Consider the following 25,649-nt stretch of genomic DNA (forward strand, 5'->3'; position numbering starts at 1 on the left):
TATTCTATATAGTAGTAGTACTATGGTGAGATATACTAGAATAATATATTCTATATAGTAGTACTATGGTGAGATATACTAGAATAATATATTCTATATAGTAGTAATACTATGGTGAGATATACTAGGATAATATATTCTATATAGTAGTAGTACTATGGTGAGATATACTAGGATAATATATTATATATAGTAGTAATACTATGGTGAGATATACTAGAATAATATATTCTATATAGTAATACTATGGTGAGATATACTAGAATAATATATTCTATATAGTAGTAGTACTATGGTGAAATATACTAGAATAATATATTCTATATAGTAGTACTATGGTGAGATATACTAGGATAATATATTCTATATAGTAGTACTATGGTGAGATATACTAGAATAATATATTCTATATAGTAGTACTATGGTGAGATATACCAGAATAATATATTCTATATAGTAGTAATACTATGGTGAGATATACTAGGATAATATATTCTATATAACTGTAATACTATGGTGAGATATACTAGAATAATATATTCTATATAACTGTAATACTATGGTGAGATATACTAGAATAATATATTCTATATAGTAGTAATACTATGGTGAGATATACTAGGATAATATATTCTATATAGTAGTAATACTATGGTGAGATATACTAGGATAATATATTCTATATAGTAGTACTATGGTGAGATATACTAGAATAATATATTCTATATAGTAGTAGTACTATGGTGAGATATACTAGGATAATATATTCTATATAGTAGTAGTACTATGGTGAGATATACTAGGATAATATATTATATATAGTAGTAGTACTATGGTGAGATATACTAGGATAATATATTATATATAGTAGTAATACTATGGTGAGATATACTAGGATAATATATTCTATATAGTAGTACTATGGTGAGATATACTAGGATAATATATTCTATATAGTAGTAATACTATGGTGAGATATACTAGAATAATATATTCTATATAGTAGTAGTACTATGGTGAGATATACTAGGATAATATATTCTATATAGTAGTAGTACTATGGTGAGATATACTAGGATAATATATTCTATATAGTAGTAATACTATGGTGAGATATACTAGGATAATATATTCTATATAGTAGTAATACTATGGTGAGATATACTAGAATAATATATTCTATATAGTAGTAGTACTATGGTGAGATATACTAGAATAATATATTCTATATAGTAGTAATACTATGGTGAGATATACTAGAATAATATATTCTATATAGTAGTAATACTATGGTGAGATATACTAGAATAATATATTCTATATAACAGTAATACTATGGTGAAATATACTATGGTGAAATATACTAGAATAATATATTCTATATAGTAGTACTATGGTGAGATATACTAGAATAATATATTCTATATAGTAGTAATACTATGGTGAGATATACTAGAATAATATATTCTATATAGTAGTAATACTATGGTGAGATATACTAGGATAATATATTCTATATAGTAGTAATACTATGGTGAGATATACTAGAATAATATATTCTATATAGTAGTAATACTATGGTGAGATATACTAGAATAATATATTCTATATAGTAGTAATACTATGGTGAGATATACTAGGATAATATATTCTATATAGTAGTAATACTATGGTGAGATATACTAGAATAATATATTCTATATAGTAGTAATACTATGGTGAGATATACTAGGATAATATATTCTATATAGTAGTAATACTATGGTGAGATATACTAGGATAATATATTCTATATAGTAGTACTATGGTGAGATATACTAGGATAATATATTCTATATAGTAGTAATACTATGGTGAGATATACTAGGATAATATATTCTATATAGTAGTAGTACTATGGTGAGATATACTAGGATAATATATTCTATATAGTAGTACTATGGTGAGATATACTAGAATAATATATTCTATATAGTAGTAATACTATGGTGAGATATACTAGAATAATATATTCTATATAGTAGTAATACTATGGTGAGATATACTAGGATAATATATTCTATATAGTAGTAATACTATGGTGAGATATACTAGAATAATATATTCTATATAGTAGTACTATGGTGAGATATACTATGATAATATATTCTATATAGTAGTAGTACTATGAACTGTTATCCTTTGTACTTGAGTCACTGAACCTGTCTTCTTCTCCTGCGTGCCTGCAGGGCGAGGTGCTGATCACAGACCACAAAGTGGTGCCGAATGAAGCGCAGTTGGCATTTGACTACGAGACTGTTTCATCAGATATTCCTCCAGTCAAGAAAGCAAAGCTCTCGCACTCTGTAAGAATGACGCTTTACTTCTTAATTACTACAACGGAGAGGGACATCATTGGTTGTTGTGTCAGGTTGAAACTCAGTCTTTGGGAGGCCTTTGTATTAGAGGTCGACCGATTATGATTTTTCAACGCCGATACTGATATCGATTATTGGAGGACCAAAAAAAGCCGATGCCGATTTTTATTTATTTATTTGTAATAATGACAATTACAACAATACTGAATGAAGACTTTTATTTTAACTTAATATAATACATCAATAAAATCAATTTGGCCTCAAATAAATAATGAAACATGTTCAATTTGGTTTAAATAATGCAAAAACAAAGTGTTGGAGAAGGAAGTAAAAGTGCAATATTTGCCATGTAAGAAAGCTAACGTTTAAGTGCCTCGCTCAGAAGACGGGAACATATGAAAGCTGGTGGTTCCTTTTAACGAGTCTTCAATATTCCCAGGTAAGAAGTTTTAGGTTGTAGTTATTATAGGAATTATAGGACCATTTCTCTCTATACGATTTGTATTTCATATACCTTTGACTATTGGATGTTCTTATAGGCACTTTAGTATTGCCAGTGTAACAGTATAGCTTCCGTCCCTCTCCTCGCTCCTACCTGGGCTCGAACCAGGAACACATCGACAACAGCCACCCTCGAAGCAGCGTTACCCATGCAGAGCAAGGGGAACAACTACTCCAAGTCTCAGAGCGAGTGATGTTTGAAACGCTATTAGCGCGCACCCGGCTAACTAGCTAGCCATTTCACATGGGTTACACCAGCCTAATCTTGGGAGTTGATAGGCTTGAAGTCATAAACAGCACAATGCTTGAAGCACAGCGAAGAGCTGCTGGGAAAACGCACGAAAGTGCTGTTTGAATGAATGCTTACGAGCTGCTGCTGCCGACCACCGCTCAGTCAGACTGCTCTATCAAATCATAGACTTAATTATAACATAATAACACACAGAAACACGAGCCTTTGGTCATTAATATGGTCGAATCCGGAAACTATCATTTCGAAAACAAAACGTTTATTCTTTCAGTGAAATACGGAACCGTTCCGTATTTTATCTAACGGGGGGCATCCCTAAGTCTAAATATTCCTGTTACATTGAACAACCTTCAATGTTATGTCATAATTACGTAAAATTCTGGCAAATTAGTTCGCAACGAGCCAGGCGGCCCAAACTGTTGCATATACCCGGACTCTGCGTGCAATGAACGCAAGAGAAGTGACACAATTTCCCTGGTTAATATTGCCTGCTAACCTGGATTTCATTTAACTAAATATGCAGGTTTAAAAAAAATATACTTGTGTATTGATTTTAAGAAAGGCATTGATGTTTATGGTTGGGTACATTGGTACAACGACAGTGCTTTTTTCGCAAATGTGCTCGTTAAATCACCCGTTTGGCGAAGTAGGCTGTGATTCGATGATAAATTAACAGGCACCGCATCGATTATATGCAACGCAGGACAAGCTAGATAAACTAGTAATATCGTCAACCATGTGTAGTTAACTAGTGATTATGTTAAGATTGATAGTTTTTATAAGATAAGTTTAATGCTAGCAACTTACCTTGGCTCCTTGCTGCACTTGCGTAACAGGTAGTCAGCCTGCCATGCAGGCTCCTCGTGGAGTGGAATGTAATCGGCCATGATCTGTGTCCAAAAATGGCGATTACCGATTGTTATGAAAACTTGAAATCGGCCCTTCTGATTAATTGGTCGACCTCTACTTACCACAGCCCTTACACCAGACCCAGTCCTTACCACAGCCCTTACACCAGACCCAGTCCTTACACCAGACCCAGTCCTTACCACAGCCCTTACACCAGACCCAGTCCTTACCACAGCCCTTACACCATACCCAGTCCTTACCACAGCCCTTACACCAGACCCAGTCCTTACACCAGACCCAGTCCTTACCACAGCCCTTACACCAGACCCAGTCCTTACCACAGCCCTTACACCAGACCCAGTCCTTACCACAGCCCTTACACCAGACCCAGTCCTTACACCACACCCAGTCCTTACACCAGACCCAGCCCTTACACCAGACCCAGTCCTTACACCACACCCAGTCCTTACACCACACCCAGTCCTTACACCAGACCCAGTCCTTACCACAGCCCTTACACCAGACCCAGTCCTTACACCAGACCCAGTCCTTACCACAGCCCTTACACCAGACCCAGTCCTTACCACAGCCCTTACACCATACCCAGTCCTTACCACAGCCCTTACACCAGACCCAGTCCTTACACCAGACCCAGTCCTTACCACAGCCCTTACACCAGACCCAGTCCTTACCACAGCCCTTACACCAGACCCAGTCCTTACACCAGACCCAGTCCTTACCACAGCCCTTACACCAGACCCAGTCCTTACCACAGCCCTTACACCAGACCCAGTCCTTACCACAGCCCTTACACCATACCCAGTCCTTACCACAGCCCTTACACCAGACCCAGTCCTTACACCAGACCCAGTCCTTACCACAGTCCTTACACCAGACCCAGTCCTTACCACAGCCCTTACACCAGACCCAGTCCTTACACCAGACCCAGTCCTTACACCAGACCCAGTCCTTACACCGGACCCAGTCCTTACACCGGACCCAGTCCTTACACCGGACCCAGTCCTTACACCGGACCCAGTCCTTACACCGGACCCAGTCCTTACCACAGCCCTTACACCAGACCCAGTCCTTACCACAGCCCTTACACCAGACCCAGTCCTTACCACAGCCCTTACACCAGACCCAGTCCTTACCACAGCCCTTACACCAGACCCAGTCCTTACCACAGCCCTTACACCAGACCCAGTCCTTACCACAGCCCTTACACCAGACCCAGTCCTTACCACAGCCCTTACACCAGACCCAGTCCTTACCACAGCCCTCACACCAGACCCAGTCCTTACCACAGCCCTCACACCAGACCCAGTCCTTACCACAGCCCTTACACCAGACCCAGCCCTCACACCAGACCCAGTCCTTACCACAGTCCTTACACCAGACCCAGTCCTTACCACAGCCCTCACACCAGACCCAGTCCTTACCACAGTCCTTACACCAGACCCAGTCCTTACCACAGTCCTTACACCAGACCCAGTCCTTACACCAGACCCAGTCCTTACACCAGACCCAGTCCTTACACCAGACCCAGCCCTTACACCAGACCCAGTCCTTACCACAGCCCTTACACCAGACCCAGTCCTTACCACAGCCCTTACACCAGACCCAGTCCTTACCACAGCCCTTACACCAGACCCAGTCCTTACCACAGCCCTTACACCAGACCCAGTCCTTACCACAGCCCTTACACCAGACCCAGTCCTTACCACAGCCCTTACACCAGACCCAGTCCTCACACCAGACCCAGTCCTTACCACAGCCCTTACACCAGACCCAGTCCTTACCACAGCCCTTACACCAGACCCAGCCCTTACACCAGACCCAGCCCTTACACCAGACCCAGCCCTTACACCAGACCCAGTCCTTACCACAGCCCTTACACCAGACCCAGTCCTCACACCAGACCCAGCCCTTACACCAGACCCAGCCCTTACACCAGACCCAGTCCTCACACCAGACCCAGTCCTTACCACAGCCCTTACACCAGACCCAGCCCTTACACCAGACCCAGCCCTTACACCAGACCCAGTCCTTACCACAGTCCTTACACCAGACCCAGTCCTTACACCAGACCCAGTCCTTACACCAGACCCAGTCCTTACACCAGACCCAGTCCTTACACCAGACCCAGTCCTTACACCAGACCCAGCCCTCACACCAGACCCAGGCCTCACACCAGACCCAGTCCTCACACCAGACCCAGTCCTCACACCAGACCCAGTCCTTACACCAGACCCAGCCCTCACACCAGACCCAGTCCTTACCACAGCCCTTACACCAGACCCAGTCCTTACCACAGCCCTTACACCAGACCCAGTCCTTACCACAGCCCTCACACCAGACCCAGTCCTTACCACAGCCCTTACACCAGACCCAGCCCTTACACCAGACCCAGCCCTTACACCAGACCCAGTCCTTACACCAGACCCAGTCCTTACACCAGACCCAGTCCTTACCACAGTCCTTACACCAGACCCAGTCCTTACACCAGACCCAGTCCTTACCACAGCCCTCACACCAGACCCAGTCCTTACCACAGCCCTTACACCAGACCCAGTCCTTACCACAGCCCTTACACCAGACCCAGTCCTTACACCAGACCCAGTCCTTACCACAGCCCTCACACCAGACCCAGTCCTTACCACAGCCCTTACACCAGACCCAGCCCTTACACCAGACCCAGTCCTTACACCAGACCCAGTCCTCACACCAGACCCAGTCCTTACCACAGCCCTTACACCAGACCCAGCCCTTACACCAGACCCAGCCCTTACACCAGACCCAGCCCTTACACCAGACCCAGTCCTTACCACAGTCCTTACACCAGACCCAGTCCTTACACCAGACCCAGCCCTCACACCAGACCCAGTCCTTACACCAGACCCAGTCCTTACACCAGACCCAGCCCTTACACCAGACCCAGCCCTCACACCAGACCCAGTCCTTACACCAGACCCAGCCCTCACACCAGACCCAGTCCTTACCACAGTCCTTACACCAGACCCAGTCCTTACACCAGACCCAGTCCTTACACCAGACCCAGTCCTTACACCAGACCCAGCCCTCACACCAGACCCAGCCCTTACACCAGACCCAGCCCTCACACCAGACCCAGCCCTTACACCAGACCCAGCCCTCACACCAGACCCAGCCCTTACACCAGACCCAGTCCTTACACCAGACCCAGTCCTTACACCAGACCCAGTCCTTACACCAGACCCAGTCCTTACCACAGTCCTTACACCAGACCCAGTCCTTACCACAGTCCTTACACCAGACCCAGTCCTTACCACAGCCCTCACACCAGACCCAGTCCTTACACCAGACCCAGTCCTTACCACAGCCCTCACACCAGACCCAGTCCTTACCACAGTCCTCACACCAGACCCAGTCCTTACCACAGTCCTTACACCAGACCCAGTCCTCACACCAGACCCAGTCCTTACCACAGTCCTTACACCAGACCCAGTCCTCACACCAGACCCAGTCCTTACCACAGCCCTCACACCAGACCCAGTCCTTACCACAGCCCTTACACCAGACCCAGTCCTTACACCAGACCCAGTCCTTACACCAGACCCAGTCCTCACACCAGACCCAGTCCTTACCACAGCCCTTACACCAGACCCAGCCCTTACACCAGACCCAGCCCTTACACCAGACCCAGCCCTTACACCAGACCCAGTCCTTACCACAGCCCTTACACCAGACCCAGTCCTTACCACAGTCCTTACACCAGACCCAGTCCTTACACCAGACCCAGCCCTTACACCAGACCCAGCCCTCACACCAGACCCAGTCCTTACACCAGACCCAGCCCTCACACCAGACCCAGCCCTCACACCAGACCCAGCCCTCACACCAGACCCAGTCCTTACCACAGCCCTTACACCAGACCCAGTCCTTACACCAGACCCAGCCCTTACACCAGACCCAGCCCTTACACCAGACCCAGCCCTTACACCAGACCCAGCCCTTACACCAGACCCAGTCCTTACACCAGACCCAGTCCTTACACCAGACCCAGTCCTTACCACAGTCCTTACACCAGACCCAGTCCTTACCACAGTCCTTACACCAGACCCAGTCCTTACACCAGACCCAGTCCTTACCACAGCCCTCACACCAGACCCAGTCCTTACACCAGACCCAGTCCTTACCACAGCCCTCACACCAGACCCAGTCCTTACCACAGCCCTTACACCAGACCCAGTCCTTACACCAGACCCAGTCCTTACCACAGCCCTTACACCAGACCCAGCCCTTACACCAGACCCAGTCCTTACACCAGACCCAGTCCTCACACCAGACCCAGTCCTTACCACAGCCCTTACACCAGACCCAGCCCTTACACCAGACCCAGTCCTTACACCAGACCCAGTCCTTACCACAGTCCTTACACCAGACCCAGTCCTTACACCAGACCCAGCCCTTACACCAGACCCAGCCCTCACACCAGACCCAGGCCTTACACCAGACCCAGCCCTCACACCAGACCCAGTCCTTACCACAGTCCTCACACCAGACCCAGTCCTTACACCAGACCCAGTCCTTACACCAGACCCAGTCCTTACACCAGACCCAGCCCTCACACCAGACCCAGCCCTCACACCAGACCCAGCCCTTACACCAGACCCAGCCCTTACACCAGACCCAGCCCTCACACCAGACCCAGCCCTTACACCAGACCCAGTCCTTACACCAGACCCAGTCCTTACACCAGACCCAGTCCTTACACCAGACCCAGTCCTTACACCAGACCCAGTCCTTACCACAGTCCTCACACCAGACCCAGTCCTTACCACAGTCCCTTACACCAGACCCAGTCCTTACCACAGCCCTCACACCAGACCCAGTCCTTACACCAGACCCAGTCCTTACCACAGCCCTCACACCAGACCCAGTCCTTACCACAGCCCTCACACCAGACCCAGTCCTTACCACAGTCCTTACACCAGACCCAGTCCTCACACCAGACCCAGTCCTTACCACAGCCCTCACACCAGACCCAGTCCTTACCACAGCCCTTACACCAGACCCAGCCCTTACACCAGACCCAGTCCTTACACCAGACCCAGTCCTCACACCAGACCCAGTCCTTACCACAGCCCTTACACCAGACCCAGCCCTTACACCAGACCCAGCCCTTACACCAGACCCAGCCCTTACACCAGACCCAGTCCTTACCACAGTCCTTACACCAGACCCAGTCCTTACACCAGACCCAGCCCTTACACCAGACCCAGCCCTCACACCAGACCCAGTCCTTACACCAGACCCAGCCCCTCACACCAGACCCAGCCCTTACACCAGACCCAGCCCTCACACCAGACCCAGCCCCTCACCAGACCCAGCCCTCACACCAGACCCAGCCCTCACACCAGACCCAGCCCCTCACACCAGACCCAGCCCTCACACCAGACCCAGTCCTTACCACAGCCCTTACACCAGACCCAGTCCTTACACCAGACCCAGCCCTTACACCAGACCCAGCCCTTACACCAGACCCAGCCCTTACACCAGACCCAGTCCTTACACCAGACCCAGTCCTTACACCAGACCCAGTCCTTACACCAGACCCAGTCCTTACCACAGTCCCACACCAGACCCAGTCCTTACCACAGTCCTTACACCAGACCCAGTCCTTACACCAGACCCAGTCCTTACCACAGCCCTCACACCAGACCCAGTCCTTACACCAGACCCAGTCCTTACCACAGCCCTCACACCAGACCCAGTCCTTACCACAGCCCTTACACCAGACCCAGTCCTTACACCAGACCCAGTCCTTACCACAGCCCTTACACCAGACCCAGCCCTTACACCAGACCCAGTCCTTACACCAGACCCAGTCCTCACACCAGACCCAGTCCTTACCACAGCCCTTACACCAGACCCAGCCCTTACACCAGACCCAGTCCCTTACACCAGACCCAGTCCTTACCACAGTCCTCACACCAGACCCAGTCCTTACACCAGACCCAGTCCTTACACCGGACCCAGTCCTTACACCAGACCCAGCCCTCACACCAGACCCAGCCCTCACACCAGACCCAGCCCTCACACCAGACCCAGCCGTCACACCAGACCCAGTCCTTACACCAGACCCAGCCCTCACACCAGACCCAGCCCTCACACCAGACCCAGCCCTCACACCAGACCCAGCCCTCACACCAGACCCAGTCCTTACCACAGCCCTTACACCAGACCCAGCCCTTACACCAGACCCAGCCCCTTACACCAGACCCAGTCCTTACACCAGACCCAGCCCTCACACCAGACCCAGCCCTTACACCAGACCCAGCCCTTACACCAGACCCAGTCCTTACCACAGCCCTTACACCAGACCCAGCCCTCACACCAGACCCAGCCCTCACACCAGACCCAGCCCCTCACACCAGACCCAGCCCTCACACCAGACCCAGCCCTCATACCAGATCCAGTCCTTACCACAGTCCTTACACCAGACCCAGTCCTTACCACAGCCCTTACACCATACCCAGTCCTTACCACAGCCCTTACACCAGACCCAGTCCTTACACCAGACCCAGTCCTTACCACAGCCCTTACACCAGACCCAGTCCTTACCACAGCCCTTACACCAGACCCAGTCCTTACACCAGACCCAGTCCTTACCACAGCCCTTACACCAGACCCAGTCCTTACCACAGCCCTTACACCAGACCCAGTCCTTACCACAGCCCTTACACCATACCCAGTCCTTACCACAGCCCTTACACCAGACCCAGTCCTTACACCAGACCCAGTCCTTACCACAGTCCTTACACCAGACCCAGTCCTTACCACAGCCCTTACACCAGACCCAGTCCCTACACCAGACCCAGTCCTACACCAGACCCAGTCCTTACACCGGACCCAGTCCTTACACCGGACCCAGTCCTTACACCGGACCCAGTCCTTACACCGGACCCAGTCCTTACACCAGACCCAGTCCTTACCACAGCCCTTACACCAGACCCAGTCCTTACCACAGCCCTTACACCAGACCCAGTCCTTACCACAGCCCTTACACCAGACCCAGTCCTTACCACAGCCCTTACACCAGACCCAGTCCTTACCACAGCCCTTACACCAGACCCAGTCCTTACCACAGCCCTTACACCAGACCCAGTCCTTACCACAGCCCTTACACCAGACCCAGTCCTTACCACAGCCCTCACACCAGACCCAGTCCTTACCACAGCCCTCACACCAGACCCAGTCCTTACCACAGCCCTTACACCAGACCCAGACCTCACACCAGACCCAGTCCTTACCACAGTCCTTACACCAGACCCAGTCCTTACCACAGCCCTCACACCAGACCCAGTCCTTACCACAGTCCTTACACCAGACCCAGTCCTTACCACAGTCCTTACACCAGACCCAGTCCTTACACCAGACCCAGTCCTTACACCAGACCCAGTCCTTACACCAGACCCAGCCCTTACACCAGACCCAGTCCCTTACCACAGCCCTTACACCAGACCCAGTCCTTACCACAGCCCTTACACCAGACCCAGTCCTTACCACAGCCCTTACACCAGACCCAGTCCTTACCACAGCCCTTACACCAGACCCAGTCCTTACCACAGCCCTTACACCAGACCCAGTCCTTACCACAGCCCTTACACCAGACCCAGTCCTTACACCAGACCCAGTCCTTACCACAGCCCTTACACCAGACCCAGTCCTTACACCAGACCCAGCCCTTACACCAGACCCAGCCCTTACACCAGACCCAGCCTTACCAGACCCAGCCCTTACACCAGACCCAGTCCTCACACCAGACCCAGCCCTTACACCAGACCCAGCCCCTTACACCAGACCCAGTCCTCACACCAGACCCAGTCCTTACCACAGCCCTTACACCAGACCCAGCCCTTACACCAGACCCAGCCCTTACACCAGACCCAGTCCTTACCACAGTCCTTACACCAGACCCAGTCCTTACACCAGACCCAGTCCTTACACCAGACCCAGTCCTTACACCAGACCCAGTCCTTACACCAGACCCAGCCCTCACACCAGACCCAGTCCTCACACCAGACCCAGTCCTCACACCAGACCCAGTCCTCACACCAGACCCAGTCCTTACACCAGACCCAGCCCTCACACCAGACCCAGTCCTTACCACAGCCCTTACACCAGACCCAGTCTTTACCACAGCCCTTACACCAGACCCAGTCCTTACCACAGCCCTCACACCAGACCCAGTCCTTACCACAGCCCTTACACCAGACCCAGCCCTTACACCAGACCCAGCCCTTACACCAGACCCAGTCCTTACCAGACCCAGTCCTTACACCAGACCCAGTCCTTACCACAGTCCTTACACCAGACCCAGTCCTTACACCAGACCCAGTCCTTACCACAGCCCTCACACCAGACCCAGTCCTTACCACAGCCCTTACACCAGACCCAGTCCTTACCACAGCCCTTACACCAGACCCAGTCCTCACACCAGACCCAGTCCTTACCACAGCCCTCACACCAGACCCAGTCCTTACCACAGCCCTTACACCAGACCCAGCCCTTACACCAGACCCAGTCCTTACACCAGACCCAGTCCTCACACCAGACCCAGTCCTTACCACAGCCCTTACACCAGACCCAGCCCTTACACCAGACCCAGCCCTTACACCAGACCCAGCCCTTACACCAGACCCAGTCCTTACCACAGTCCTTACACCAGACCCAGTCCTTACACCAGACCCAGCCCTCACACCAGACCCAGCCCTCACACCAGACCCAGTCCTTACACCAGACCCAGTCCTTACACCAGACCCAGCCCTTACACCAGACCCAGCCCTCACACCAGACCCAGTCCTTACACCAGACCCAGCCCTCACACCAGACCACCACAGTCCTTACACCAGACCCAGTCCTTACACCAGACCCAGTCCTTACACCAGACCCAGTCCTTACACCAGACCCAGCCCTCACACCAGACCCAGCCCCTTACACCAGACCCAGCCCTCACACCAGACCCAGCCCTTACACCAGACCCAGCCCTCACACCAGACCCAGCCCTTACACCAGACCCAGTCCTTACACCAGACCCAGTCCTTACACCAGACCCAGTCCTTACACCAGACCCAGTCCTTACACCAGACCCAGTCCTTACCACAGTCCTTACACCAGACCCAGTCCTTACCACAGTCCTTACACCAGACCCAGTCCTTACCACAGCCCTCACACCAGACCCAGTCCTTACACCAGACCCAGTCCTTACCACAGCCCTCACACCAGACCCAGTCCTTACCACAGTCCTCACACCAGACCCAGTCCTTACCACAGTCCTTACACCAGACCCAGTCCTCACACCAGACCCAGTCCTTACCACAGTCCTTACACCAGACCCAGTCCTCACACCAGACCCAGTCCTTACCACAGCCCTCACACCAGACCCAGTCCTTACCACAGCCCTTACACCAGACCCAGTCCTTACACCAGACCCAGTCCTTACACCAGACCCAGTCCTCACACCAGACCCAGTCCTTACCACAGCCCTTACACCAGACCCAGCCCTTACACCAGACCCAGCCCTTACACCAGACCCAGCCCTTACACCAGACCCAGTCCTTACCACAGCCCTTACACCAGACCCAGTCCTTACCACAGTCCTTACACCAGACCCAGTCCTTACACCAGACCCAGCCCTTACACCAGACCCAGCCCTCACACCAGACCCAGTCCTTACACCAGACCCAGCCCTCACACCAGACCCAGCCCTCACACCAGACCCAGCCCTCACACCAGACCCAGTCCTTACCACAGCCCTTACACCAGACCCAGTCCTTACACCAGACCCAGCCCTTACACCAGACCCAGTCCTTACACCAGACCCAGTCCTTACACCAGACCCAGTCCTTACCACAGCCCTTACACCAGACCCAGTCCTTACCACAGTCCTTACACCAGACCCAGTCCTTACACCAGACCCAGTCCTTACCACAGCCCTCACACCAGACCCAGTCCTTACACCAGACCCAGTCCTTACCACAGCCCTCACACCAGACCCAGTCCTTACCACAGCCCTTACACCAGACCCAGTCCTTACACCAGACCCAGTCCTTACCACAGCCCCTTACACCAGACCCAGCCCTTACACCAGACCCAGTCCTTACACCAGACCCAGTCCTCACACCAGACCCAGTCCTTACCACAGCCCTTACACCAGACCCAGCCCTTACACCAGACCCAGTCCTTACACCAGACCCAGTCCTTACCACAGTCCTTACACCAGACCCAGTCCTTACACCAGACCCAGCCCTTACACCAGACCCAGCCCTCACACCAGACCCAGTCCTTACACCAGACCCAGCCCTCACACCAGACCCAGTCCTTACCACAGTCCTTACACCAGACCCAGTCCTTACACCAGACCCAGTCCTTACACCAGACCCAGTCCTTACACCAGACCCAGCCCTCACACCAGACCCAGCCCTTACACCAGACCCAGCCCTCACACCAGACCCAGCCCTTACACCAGACCCAGCCCCTCACACCAGACCCAGCCCTTACACCAGACCCAGTCCCTTACACCAGACCCAGTCCTTACACCAGACCCAGTCCTTACACCAGACCCAGTCCTTACACCAGACCCAGTCCTTACCACAGTCCTTACACCAGACCCAGTCCTTACCACAGTCCTTACACCAGACCCAGTCCTTACCACAGCCCTCACACCAGACCCAGTCCTTACACCAGACCCAGTCCTTACCACAGCCCTCACACCAGACCCAGTCCTTACCACAGTCCTCACACCAGACCCAGTCCTTACCACAGTCCCACACCAGACCCAGTCCTCACACCAGACCCAGTCCTTACCACAGCCCTCACACCAGACCCAGTCCTTACCACAGCCCTTACACCAGACCCAGCCCTTACACCAGACCCAGTCCTTACACCAGACCCAGTCCTCACACCAGACCCAGTCCTTACCACAGCCCTTACACCAGACCCAGCCCTTACACCAGACCCAGGCTTACACCAGACCCAGCCCTTACACCAGACCCAGTCCTTACCACAGTCCTTACACCAGACCCAGTCCTTACACCAGACCCAGCCCTTACACCAGACCCAGCCCTCACACCAGACCCAGTCCTTACACCAGACCCAGCCCTCACACCAGACCCAGCCCTCACACCAGACCCAGCCCTCACACCAGACCCAGCCCTCACACCAGACCCAGCCCTCACACCAGACCCAGTCCTTACCACAGCCCTTACACCAGACCCAGTCCTTACACCAGACCCAGCCCTTACACCAGACCCAGCCCTTACACCAGACCCAGCCCCTTACACCAGACCCAGTCCTTACACCAGACCCAGTCCTTACACCAGACCCAGTCCTTACACCAGACCCAGTCCTTACCACAGTCCTTACACCAGACCCAGTCCTTACCACAGTCCCTTACACCAGACCCAGTCCTTACACCAGACCCAGTCCTTACCACAGCCCTCACACCAGACCCAGTCCTCACACCAGACCCAGTCCTTACCACAGCCCTCACACCAGACCCAGTCCTTACACCAGACCCAGTCCTTACCACAGCCCTCACACCAGACCCAGTCCTTACCACAGCCCTTACACCAGACCCAGTCCACACCAGACCCAGTCCTTACCACAGCCCTTACACCAGACCCAGTCACCTCACACCAGACCCAGTCCCTCACACCAGACCCAGTCCTTACCACAGCCCTTACACCAGACCCAGCCCTTACACCAGACCCAGTCCTTACACCAGACCCAGTCCTTACCACAGTCCTTACACCAGACCCAGTCCTTACACCAGACCCAGTCCTTACACCAGACCCAGTCCTTACACCAGACCCAGCCCTCACACCAGACCCAGCCCTCACACCAGACCCAGCCCCTCACACCAGACCCAGCCGTCACACCAGACCCAGTCCTCACACCAGACCCAGCCCTCACACCAGACCCAGCCCTCACACCAGACCCAGCCCTCACACCAGACCCAGCCCTCACACCAGACCCAGTTCCTTACCACAGCCCTTACACCAGACCCAGTCCTTACACCAGACCCAGTCCTTACACCAGACCCAGTCCTTACACCAGACCCAGTCCTTACACCAGACCCAGCCCTCACACCAGACCCAGCCCTTACACCAGACCCAGCCCTTACACCAGACCCAGTCCTTACCACAGCCCTTACACCAGACCCAGCCCTCACACCAGACCCAGCCCTCACACCAGACCCAGCCCTCACACCAGACCCAGCCCTCACACCAGACCCAGCCCTCATACCAGATCCAGTCCTTACCACAGTCCTTACACCAGACCCAGTCCTTACCACAGCCCTTACACCAGACCCAGTCCTTACACCAGACCCAGTCCTTACCACAGCCCTTACACCAGACCCAGTCCTTACCACAGCCCTTACACCAGACCCAGTCCTTACACCAGACCCAGTCCTTACACCAGACCCAGTCCTTACACCAGACCCAGCCCTCACACCAGACCCAGCCCTCATACCAGACCCAGTCCTTACCACAGCCCTTACACCAGACCCAGTCCTTACCACAGCCCTCACACCAGACCCAGTCCTTACCCCAGCCCTTACACCAGACCCAGCCCTTACACCAGACCCAGTCCCTACACCAGACCCAGTCCTTACACCAGACCCAGTCCTTACCACAGTCCTTACACCAGACCCAGTCCTTACACCAGACCCAGTCCTTACCACAGCCCTTACACCAGACCCAGTCCTTACCACAGCCCTTACACCAGACCCAGTCCTCACACCAGACCCAGTCCTTACCACAGCCCTCACACCAGACCCAGTCCTTACCACAGCCCTTACACCAGACCCAGCCCTTACACCAGACCCAGTCCTTACACCAGACCCAGTCCTCACACCAGACCCAGTCCTTACCACAGCCCTTACACCAGACCCAGCCCTTACACCAGACCCAGCCCTTACACCAGACCCAGCCCTTACACCAGACCCAGTCCTTACCACAGTCCTTACACCAGACCCAGTCCTTACACCAGACCCAGCCCTCACACCAGACCCAGTCCTTACACCAGACCCAGTCCTTACACCAGACCCAGCCCTTACACCAGACCCAGCCCTCACACCAGACCCAGTCCTTACACCAGACCCAGCCCTCACACCAGACCCAGTCCTTACCACAGTCCTTACACCAGACCCAGTCCTTACACCAGACCCAGTCCTTACACCAGACCCAGTCCTTACACCAGACCCAGCCCTCACACCAGACCCAGCCCTTACACCAGACCCAGCCCTCACACCAGACCCAGCCCTTACACCAGACCCAGCCCTCACACCAGACCCAGCCCTTACACCAGACCCAGTCCTTACACCAGACCCAGTCCTTACACCAGACCCAGTCCTTACACCAGACCCAGTCCTTACACCAGACCCAGTCCTTACCACAGTCCTTACACCAGACCCAGTCCTTACCACAGTCCTTACACCAGACCCAGTCCTTACCACAGTCCTTACACCAGACCCAGTCCTTACCACAGCCCTCACACCAGACCCAGTCCTTACACCAGACCCAGTCCTTACCACAGTCCTTACACCAGACCCAGTCCTTACCACAGTCCTTACACCAGACCCAGTCCTTACACCAGACCCAGTCCTTACCACAGCCCTCACACCAGACCCAGTCCTTACACCAGACCCAGTCCTTACCACAGCCCTCACACCAGACCCAGTCCTTACCACAGCCCTTACACCAGACCCAGTCCTTACACCAGACCCAGTCCTTACCACAGCCCTTACACCAGACCCAGCCCTTACACCAGACCCAGTCCTTACACCAGACCCAGTCCTCACACCAGACCCAGTCCTTACCACAGCCCTTACACCAGACCCAGCCCCTTACACCAGACCCAGTCCTTACACCAGACCCAGTCCTTACCACAGTCCTTACACCAGACCCAGTCCTTACACCAGACCCAGTCCTTACACCAGACCCAGTCCTTACACCAGACCCAGCCCTCACACCAGACCCAGCCCTCACACCAGACCCAGCCCTCACACCAGACCCAGCCGTCACACCAGACCCAGTCCTTACACCAGACCCAGCCCTCACACCAGACCCAGCCCTCACACCAGACCCAGCCCTCACACCAGACCCAGCCCTCACACCAGACCCAGTCCTTACCACAGCCCTTACACCAGACCCAGTCCTTACACCAGACCCAGTCCTTACACCAGACCCAGTCCTTACACCAGACCCAGTCCTTACACCAGACCCAGTCCTTACACCAGACCCAGCCCTCACACCAGACCCAGCCCTTACACCAGACCCAGCCCTTACACCAGACCCAGTCCTTACCACAGCCCTTACACCAGACCCAGCCCTCACACCAGACCCAGCCCTCACACCAGACCCAGCCCCTCACACCAGACCCAGCCCTCACACCAGACCCAGCCCTCACACCAGATCCAGTCCTTACCACAGTCCTTACACCAGACCCAGTCCTTACCACAGCCCTTACACCAGACCCAGTCCTTACACCAGACCCAGTCCTTACCACAGCCCTTACACCAGACCCAGTCCTTACACCAGACCCAGCCCTTACACCAGACCCAGCCCTCACACCAGACCCAGCCCTTACACCAGACCCAGCCCTTACACCAGACCCAGTCCTTACCACAGTCCTTACACCAGACCCAGTCCTTACACCAGACCCAGCCCTTACACCAGACCCAGCCCTCACACCAGACCCAGCCCTCATACCAGACCCAGTCCTTACCACAGCCCTTACACCAGACCCAGTCCTTACCACAGCCCTTACACCAGACCCAGTCCTTACACCAGACCCAGTCCTTACACCAGACCCAGTCCTTACACCAGACCCAGCCCTCACACCAGACCCAGCCCTCATACCAGACCCAGTCCTTACCACAGCCCTTACACCAGACCCAGTCCTTACCACAGCCCTCACACCAGACCCAGTCCTTACCCCAGCCCTTACACCAGACCCAGCCCTTACACCAGACCCAGTCCTTACACCAGACCCAGTCCTTACACCAGACCCAGTCCTTACCACAGTCCTTACACCAGACCCAGTCCTTACACCAGACCCAGTCCTTACCACAGCCCTTACACCAGACCCAGTCCTTACCACAGCCCTTACACCAGACCCAGTCCTCACACCAGACCCAGTCCTTACCACAGCCCTCACACCAGACCCAGTCCTTACCACAGCCCTTACACCAGACCCAGCCCTTACACCAGACCCAGTCCTTACACCAGACCCAGTCCTCACACCAGACCCAGTCCTTACCACAGCCCTTACACCAGACCCAGCCCTTACACCAGACCCAGCCCTTACACCAGACCCAGCCCTTACACCAGACCCAGTCCTTACCACAGTCCTTACACCAGACCCAGTCCTTACACCAGACCCAGCCCTCACACCAGACCCAGTCCTTACACCAGACCCAGTCCTTACACCAGACCCAGCCCTTACACCAGACCCAGCCCTCACACCAGACCCAGTCCTTACACCAGACCCAGCCCTCACACCAGACCCAGTCCTTACCACAGTCCTTACACCAGACCCAGTCCTTACACCAGACCCAGTCCTTACACCAGACCCAGTCCTTACACCAGACCCAGCCCTCACACCAGACCCAGCCCTTACACCAGACCCAGCCCTCACACCAGACCCAGCCCTTACACCAGACCCAGCCCTCACACCAGACCCAGCCCTTACACCAGACCCAGTCCTCACACCAGACCCAGTCCTTACACCAGACCCAGTCCTTACACCAGACCCAGTCCCTTACACCAGACCCAGTCCTTACCACAGTCCTCACACCAGACCCAGTCCTTACCACAGTCCTTACACCAGACCCAGTCCTTACCACAGTCCTTACACCAGACCCAGTCCTTACCACAGCCCTCACACCAGACCCAGTCCTTACACCAGACCCAGTCCTTACCACAGTCCTTACACCAGACCCAGTCCTTACCACAGTCCTTACACCAGACCCAGTCCTTACACCAGACCCAGTCCTTACCACAGCCCTCACACCAGACCCAGTCCTTACACCAGACCCAGTCCTTACCACAGCCCTCACACCAGACCCAGTCCTTACCACAGCCCTTACACCAGACCCAGTCCTTACACCAGACCCAGTCCTTACCACAGCCCTTACACCAGACCCAGCCCTTACACCAGACCCAGTCCTTACACCAGACCCAGTCCTCACACCAGACCCAGTCCTTACCACAGCCCTTACACCAGACCCAGCCCTTACACCAGACCCAGTCCTTACACCAGACCCAGTCCTTACCACAGTCCTTACACCAGACCCAGTCCTTACACCAGACCCAGTCCTTACACCAGACCCAGTCCTTACACCAGACCCAGCCCTCACACCAGACCCAGCCCCTCACACCAGACCCAGCCCCTCACACCAGACCCAGCCGTCACACCAGACCCAGTCCTTACACCAGACCCAGCCCTCACACCAGACCCAGCCCTCACACCAGACCCAGCCCTCACACCAGACCCAGCCCTCACACCAGACCCAGTCCTTACCACAGCCCTTACACCAGACCCAGTCCTTACACCAGACCCAGTCCTTACACCAGACCCAGTCCTTACACCAGACCCAGTCCTTACACCAGACCCAGCCTCACACCAGACCCAGCCCTTACACCAGACCCAGCCCTTACACCAGACCCAGTCCTTACCACAGCCCTTACACCAGACCCAGCCCTCACACCAGACCCAGCCCTCACACCAGACCCAGCCCTCACACCAGACCCAGCCCTCACACCAGACCCAGCCCTCATACCAGATCCAGTCCTTACCACAGTCCTTACACCAGACCCAGTCCTTACCACAGCCCTTACACCAGACCCAGTCCTTACACCAGACCCAGTCCTTACCACAGCCCTTACACCAGACCCAGTCCTTACACCAGACCCAGCCCTTACACCAGACCCAGCCCTCACACCAGACCCAGCCCTTACACCAGACCCAGCCCTTACACCAGACCCAGTCCTTACCACAGTCCTTACACCAGACCCAGTCCTTACACCAGACCCAGCCCTTACACCAGACCCAGCCCTCACACCAGACCCAGTCCTTACACCAGACCCAGCCCTCACACCAGACCCAGCCCTCACACCAGACCCAGCCCTCACACCAGACCCAGCCCACACACCAGACCCAGCCCTCACACCAGACCCAGCCCTACACCAGACCCAGCCCTCACACCAGACCCAGTCCTTACCACAGCCCTTACACCAGACCCAGTCCTTACACCAGACCCAGCCCTTACACCAGACCCAGCCCTTACACCAGACCCAGCCCTTACACCAGACCCAGTCCTTACTACAGACCCAGTCCTTACACCAGACCCAGTCCTTACACCAGACCCAGTCCTTACCACAGTCCTTACACCAGACCCAGTCCTTACCACAGTCCTTACACCAGACCCAGTCCTTACACCAGACCCAGTCCTTACCACAGCCCTCACACCAGACCCAGTCCTTACACCAGACCCAGTCCTTACCACAGCCCTCACACCAGACCCAGTCCTTACCACAGCCCTTACACCAGACCCAGTCCTTACACCAGACCCAGTCCTTACCACAGCCCTTACACCAGACCCAGCCCTTACACCAGACCCAGTCCTTACACCAGACCCAGTCCTCACACCAGACCCAGTCCTTACCACAGCCCTTACACCAGACCCAGCCCTTACACCAGACCCAGTCCTTACACCAGACCCAGTCCTTACCACAGTCCTTACACCAGACCCAGTCCTTACACCAGACCCAGCCCTTACACCAGACCCAGCCCTCACACCAGACCCAGTCCTTACACCAGACCCACCCCTCACACCAGACCCAGTCCTTACCACAGTCCTTACACCAGACCCAGTCCTTACACCAGACCCAGTCCTTACACCAGACCCAGTCCTTACACCAGACCCAGCCCTCACACCAGACCCAGCCCTTACACCAGACCCAGCCCTCACACCAGACCCAGCCCTTACACCAGACCCAGCCCTCACACCAGACCCAGCCCTTACACCAGACCCAGCCCTTACACCAGACCCAGTCCTTACACCAGACCCAGTCCTTACACCAGACCCAGTCCTTACACCAGACCCAGTCCTTACACCAGACCCAGTCCTTACCACAGTCCTTACACCAGACCCAGTCCTTACCACAGTCCTTACACCAGACCCAGTCCTTACCACAGCCCTCACACCAGACCCAGTCCTTACCACAGCCCTCACACCAGACCCAGTCCTTACCACAGTCCTCACACCAGACCCAGTCCTTACCACAGTCCTTACACCAGACCCAGTCCTCACACCAGACCCAGTCCTTACCACAGCCCTCACACCAGACCCAGTCCTTACCACAGCCCTTACACCAGACCCAGCCCTTACACCAGACCCAGTCCTTACACCAGACCCAGTCCTCACACCAGACCCAGTCCTTACCACAGCCCTTACACCAGACCCAGCCCTTACACCAGACCCAGCCCTTACACCAGACCCAGCCCTTACACCAGACCCAGTCCTTACCACAGTCCTTACACCAGACCCAGTCCTTACACCAGACCCAGCCCTTACACCAGACCCAGCCCTCACACCAGACCCAGTCCTTACACCAGACCCAGCCCTCACACCAGACCCAGCCCTCACACCAGACCCAGCCCTCACACCAGACCCAGCCCTCACACCAGACCCAGCCCTCACACCAGACCCAGCCCTCACACCAGACCCAGCCCTCACACCAGACCCAGTCCTTACCACAGCCCTTACACCAGACCCAGTCCTTACACCAGACCCAGCCCTTACACCAGACCCAGCCCTTACACCAGACCCAGCCCTTACACCAGACCCAGTCCTTACACCAGACCCAGTCCTTACACCAGACCCAGTCCTTACACCAGACCCAGCCCTCACACCAGACCCAGCCCTCACACCAGACCCAGCCCTCACACCAGACCCAGCCGTCACACCAGACCCAGTCCTTACACCAGACCCAGCCCTCACACCAGACCCAGCCCTCACACCAGACCCAGCCCCTCACACCAGACCCAGCCCTCACACCAGACCCAGTCCTTACCACAGCCCTTACACCAGACCCAGTCCTTACACCAGACCCAGTCCTTACACCAGACCCAGTCCTTACACCAGACCCAGTCCTTACACCAGACCCAGTCCTCACACCAGACCCAGCCCTCACACCAGACCCAGCCCTCACACCAGACCCAGCCCTCACACCAGACCCAGCCGTCACACCAGACCCAGTCCTTACACCAGACCCAGCCCTCACACCAGACCCAGCCCTCACACCAGACCCAGCCCTCACACCAGACCCAGCCCTCACACCAGACCCAGTCCTTACCACAGCCCTTACACCAGACCCAGCCCTTACACCAGACCCAGTCCTTACACCAGACCCAGTCCTTACACCAGACCCAGTCCTTACACCAGACCCAGCCCTCACACCAGACCCAGCCCTTACACCAGACCCAGCCCTTACACCAGACCCAGTCCTTACCACAGCCCTTACACCAGACCCAGCCCTCACACCAGACCCAGCCCTCACACCAGACCCAGCCCTCACACCAGACCCAGCCCTCACACCAGACCCAGCCCTCATACCAGATCCAGTCCTTACCACAGTCCTCACACCAGACCCAGTCCTTACCACAGCCCTTACACCAGACCCAGTCCTTACACCAGACCCAGTCCTTACCACAGCCCTTACACCAGACCCAGCCCTTACCACATTGGTTATTGCGTCAGGTTGGATCTCAGTCGTTGGGAGGCCGTTGTATATGAACTCAGCTATTAAACACACTTCCATTGATGTGTCTTAGAGGCCTCATTTTATACACTAATGTTGGTATTTGTTTCACGTTTAGGGCGTCAGTACTGACAGTAATGCAGAGAAGCTGAGTGGTCGGTATGAACCCCATGTTGTCCTGAGTAGAGAAAGTCTGGTCAGACTGCTGGACAACCATGGTCCGGACTTCACTGATCCCTGGGAGTTACCTGTAGTGGTCAAAACCAATCCTGGAAGAGGTAGGATATAACCTGACCCCTCATCCTGACCCTAACCCTTAACCCCTCATCCTGACCCTAACCCCTCATCCTGACCCTAACCCCTGACCCCTCATCCTGACCCTAACCCCTCATCCTGACCCTAACCTCTCATCCTGACCCTAACCCCTCATCCTGACCCTAACCCCTAACCCTGGGAGTTACCTGTAGTGGTCAAAACCAACCCTGGAAGAGGTAGGATATAACCTGACCCCTCATCCTGACCCTAACCCCTCATCCTGACCCTAACCCCTCATCCTGACCCTAACCCCTCATCCTGACCCTAACCCCTAACCCTGGGAGTTACCTGTAGTGGTCAAAACCAATCCTGGAAGAGGTAGGATATAACCTAACCCCTCATCCTGACCCTAACCCCTCATCCTGACCCTAACCCCTTATCCTGACCCTAACCCCTGACCCCTCATCCTGACCCTAACCACTGACCCTGGGAGTTACCTGTAGTGGTCAAAACCAACCCTGGAAGAGGTAGGATATAACCTAACCCCTCATCCTGACCCTAACCCCTCATCCTGACCCTAACCCCTCATCCTGACCCTAACCCCTGACCCCTCATCCTGACCCTAACCCCTGACCCTGGGAGTTACCTGTAGTGGTCAAAACCAACCCTGGAAGAGGTAGGATATAACCTAACCCCTCATCCTGACCCTAACCCCTCATTCTGACCCTAAGTACCAGGTAATAACATGGGTATATACAGGGAGTACCAGGTAATAACATGGTTATATACAGGGAGTACCAGGTAATAACATGGCTATATACAGGAAGTACCAGGTAATAACATGGCTATATACAGGAAGTACCAGGTAATAACATGGCTATATACAGGAAGTACCAGGTAATAACATGGCTATATACAGGGAGTACCAGGTAATAACATGGCTATATACAGGAAGTACCAGGTAATAACATGGCTATATACAGGGAGTACCAGGTAATAACATGGCTATATACAGGGAGTACCAGGTAATAACATGGCTATATACAGGAAGTACCAGGTAATAACATGTCTATATACAGGGAGTACCAGGTAATAACATGGCTATATACAGGAAGTACCAGGTAATAACATGGTTATATACAGGGAGTACCAGGTAATAACATGGTTATATACAGGGAGTACCAGGTAATAACATGGTTATATACAGGAAGTACCAGGTAATAACATGGCTATATACAGGGAGTACCAGGTAATAACATGGCTATATACAGGAAGTACCAGGTAATAACATGGTTATATACAGGGAGTACCAGGTAATAACATGGCTACATACAGGGAGTACCAGGTAATAACATGGCTATATACAGGGAGTACCAGGTAATAACATGGTTATATACAGGAAGTACCAGGTAATAACATGGCTATATACAGGAAGTACATTTATCGTCTGTGATTGCCTGGAGTCCCTGCCACATCTAGTGTGTCTGAGCTGTTGAATTGCAACTCCACTTTGTCCCTGTGTTGTCATTTGTGCCTCTTGTGTTGGTCTGTTTGTACACGTCCATGTTCCCAGTCACCTTGCCGTGGTTAAATGTGGTGGTTCTGCCATCTATCCACGTTTTT

At 53.4% G+C, this 25,649-nt stretch overlaps 1 protein-coding gene across 4 annotated transcripts in view; it reads left to right on the plus strand.

The window, feature by feature from the left end:
- The window catches only part of ice2 (interactor of little elongator complex ELL subunit 2), a 69,955-nt gene that overhangs the window by 10,191 nt on the left and 34,115 nt on the right, over positions 1 to 25,649 (plus strand). For all 4 annotated transcript variants that reach the window (XM_045706170.1, XM_045706172.1, XM_045706173.1 and 1 more), the window contains 2 exons: positions 2,229 to 2,345; positions 23,890 to 24,049. In XM_045706170.1, the coding sequence (XP_045562126.1) occupies positions 2,229 to 2,345; positions 23,890 to 24,049 (277 nt within the window). The remainder of the gene's footprint in view (positions 1 to 2,228; positions 2,346 to 23,889; positions 24,050 to 25,649) is intronic.

The sequence above is a fragment of the Salmo salar genome, chromosome ssa23, assembly GCF_905237065.1.
Source record: "Salmo salar chromosome ssa23, Ssal_v3.1, whole genome shotgun sequence".
Lineage (NCBI taxonomy): Eukaryota > Metazoa > Chordata > Actinopteri > Salmoniformes > Salmonidae > Salmo > Salmo salar.